Below are 2,949 nucleotides of genomic sequence, written 5' to 3' on the forward strand. Positions count from 1 at the left end.
ATGTGTGGTGACTATATAACTGACGCAACATATAACTCTGCATGAAAAAAAAAAACACAGCTTTCCACTGAGATTTCATTAGAGAGTTGGGGTTTGTAGTTGTTATAATGTGTTTGTGTGTGTGTGTGTGTGTGTGTGTGTGTGTGTGTGTGTGTGTGTGTGTGTGTGTGTGTGTGTGTGTGTGTGTGCTGCAACTGGCAACAAGGTCTGGTAAGAGGAACAGACGTGCAGCATTCCAGAGGCTAAATTAAAGCTAAATGAGTGCAGAGATAAAAAGAGAGCAGGCAGATGTAGGAAGTAAGGGGGCACGATAAAACAGACGGAAGGAAAGAGGGCAGACAGTGGCAGGCAGGCTGGAAACAGGAAACAGTATGATATTGGAAAACAAAAAGGGAAAGATGGATTAAGAAGTGTTATTAATATGTTTCTGATCATGAAATTGCTGGTGCTTCCAGGTCATACTCAAGCCTGTAAAGACACTTTGCTATTATGTAGAGATGTTTGGGAGGAGAGAAGATGGATTTCCACAATGTTGCACAAACTGTTTATTTCACGTTTCATCAATCTCCTGTTGCCTAGAAATACAGCGTCCATCCACATGCAGTCAGTATTTCCTGTTCAATGTTATTAGTAATTGTGTGCAGCTCTCTTTTCAGGAATATGTTCAAATACAATGATGTTCCTTATTCAGCTTAATAAAAATAAAACATGAAAGATGGTAACTGGAGGTCTGAATAGGATCAGTGCGGACTTTATAAAAAAAAAGTCAGCATTGTAAATGGATGCAAAAAAAAGAAAAACTACATAAAAATTTTGAGCTCTGTGGCATTGCTTTTATTTTTGATTTGATCTGTACCAGTATTACACTGCAGTATGCATAAACTGAATAGTTAAGTCAAAGTGCTATTAAGAGTGCTTTTAGAGTGTTTTTAGCATATAAAGTTACAAATACAGATAGTGTGCTCACTTTCTTAGGTGCATACTATACAAACTGAGTTTCTGAGTTTTGGCAAAGAATATATGATATCTAATATCATTAACTGAGTAAATGAGTTGTATTTACTGTAAATATTGCTTCTAAATGCCTGCTAATTGATACCTTAGACAGCTCATATTTTTCTGTGCTTATCTGCCAATCATGGTATTTCTTGCTCCAGAAACAGTTGGCTCCAGTAATTCCTGCATTGTTTCACTCCTTCATGTCCCTCACAGAACTCTCTCATACCCTCCCATATGGTTTGCGGCATGTAGATATTAACCAAAACACATTTATGAAATTCTCCAGTTTCCTGCTCCAAATGGGCTATCAGTGCCTTCCTTGCCAAAGAAAGATTAGCCCCAAACATGTCTATATTAAATCGCAAGGAACCACCATTAAATGGAATTGGGTAGGCCGGTGTGTGAAAACTCATGAATGTTGGTTTGTCACTGGCACAGTTAGCCAACCAGGTAAGGTTCCGCCTTTCTAAGATTTCTAAGTTGCTTTCTATTGGCTTCAGAGGCTGCCAGTCTTGGATGATGGCCCCTCCTGGAAGCTGAAGCCTAGAGGAGAGGTCTGGGTCCAGGAGTAGGGCCTTGAGTTGATGGCTGTCCTTTACAGCAACTAGACAGTTCTTGTTGTCATTTAACTTTTCCATGGTGTCCAGTTTTGCTCTCAGGCCTAAGACAAAGCCTTTGAAACTCTCTGCCTCTCCACACAAGGTCAGAATAGCCTGAGAGACATAAAAGAGGAGAGGGTGATAAATACAGTATATTGAAAAAAACTGGCATGACAAGGATAGAAAGACAAGAAAACTAATAGTCAGTGTCAGGGTTGGAGTTAGCGCTCGAGAATTCAGTATGGAGACTCTGGCTTGCATGGAAACATTCTTCTATTTGCTTCTAAAGGCTGCTTAGAAGTTTCAAGTTCTGAAGTGAATTTTAAACCATTGAGTCATCTCACACTAAAGCCCTTGAATAACTTCCTCTGCTTTTCTTTTTTTAGTCATTCATCCAAGACCAATACAATTTAACAAAATAACAATGCTATTTTGCATATTTGTGTAATTGGCTAATATAAGCTTATTTAAAAGAGTGGATTTATGTAACTGCTTATGAAAATGAGTTCCTTTGTGACGATGACATGTTACAAAATATCACGTAGAGAGGTTAAAGGGAGTATATAAAACTACATAGACTCAGTGTGTGGGAAAGAAAAACAAAAAAAGGTTTTGGACTCACACGCTGAGCCAGAACAGTGAATTTTGAGAGCTTCTCGGGTGGTGGGTTATCACCTCTCGTAAGTCTCTTGGTGTTCACACTTGGGTAAACCTGTTTAACGTAGCTGTCGGTCACTTGCTGGATCACTCCAGCCACACCATGACCTCTTTCACTCATGCACACCCTTAGCCCCTCCATCACCACAGTCTGACCCCCATCAACAACCAGTCCAGAATCCAGCGCCACCTAAAGGCAAACAGGGATTAATCACAGTACAATGGAAAAACAGTTTGAAAATTAATTTTTAGTGTTGACGCATCATTTATTTAGGTATATGTAATAGAATGGAATTTTTTGACATTTACTCTGTTTGCAAAAAATGTCTGAGCCATACTGCATTGTGATTTTGGACTTTCATGTGGCAATAACAAGAACATAGAAATAATTACATAATCATGTTAGATGGTGCACAACAATGTTTTTGTTTTGCCACAACAAAATGGTGTAGTTCCTTTTTAGTGTGATCAAATAACTCTATAAACATCTTGGAGATGGTTCATGAATGAAAAAAAAAGGCTTTACGTGTGTAAAACTGTCATACCAGCTTCCCACTTCTCCTAGCAATAATAACCACTCTGCCTGGCTCAGTCATCCAGGTGTGGTAGCGATGCGGTAAGTAGTCTTTGCCCCCATAAATGCCATTTGATATGGCCATCACCTCATCAAAGTCCTGCGGTCTGGCCAGCCAGA

General features: G+C 39.3%; 1 protein-coding gene across 2 annotated transcripts in view; it reads right to left on the minus strand.

Moving 5' to 3' along the window:
- Nucleotides 1-556: 556 nt before the first annotated feature.
- The window catches only part of nat16l (N-acetyltransferase 16, like), a 3,279-nt gene continuing 886 nt past the window's right edge, over nucleotides 557-2,949 (minus strand). Inside the window, exons 2-4 of one of the 2 annotated variants that reach the window (XM_027015556.2) lie at nucleotides 2,918-2,949; nucleotides 2,221-2,445; nucleotides 557-1,712 (exon numbers count right to left, since the gene is read on the minus strand). The exon at nucleotides 2,918-2,949 is cut by the window's right edge and continues 47 nt beyond it. In XM_027015556.2, the coding sequence (XP_026871357.2) occupies nucleotides 1,137-1,712; nucleotides 2,221-2,445; nucleotides 2,918-2,949 (833 nt within the window). In that variant the 3' untranslated portion in view covers nucleotides 557-1,136. Of the gene's footprint in view, nucleotides 1,713-2,220; nucleotides 2,446-2,800 lie in introns of both variants that reach the window. The other variant, XM_027015555.2, reaches the window with a different exon arrangement.

The sequence above is a fragment of the Electrophorus electricus genome, chromosome 19 (assembly GCF_013358815.1).
Source record: "Electrophorus electricus isolate fEleEle1 chromosome 19, fEleEle1.pri, whole genome shotgun sequence".
Classification (NCBI taxonomy): Eukaryota; Metazoa; Chordata; class Actinopteri; order Gymnotiformes; family Gymnotidae; genus Electrophorus; species Electrophorus electricus.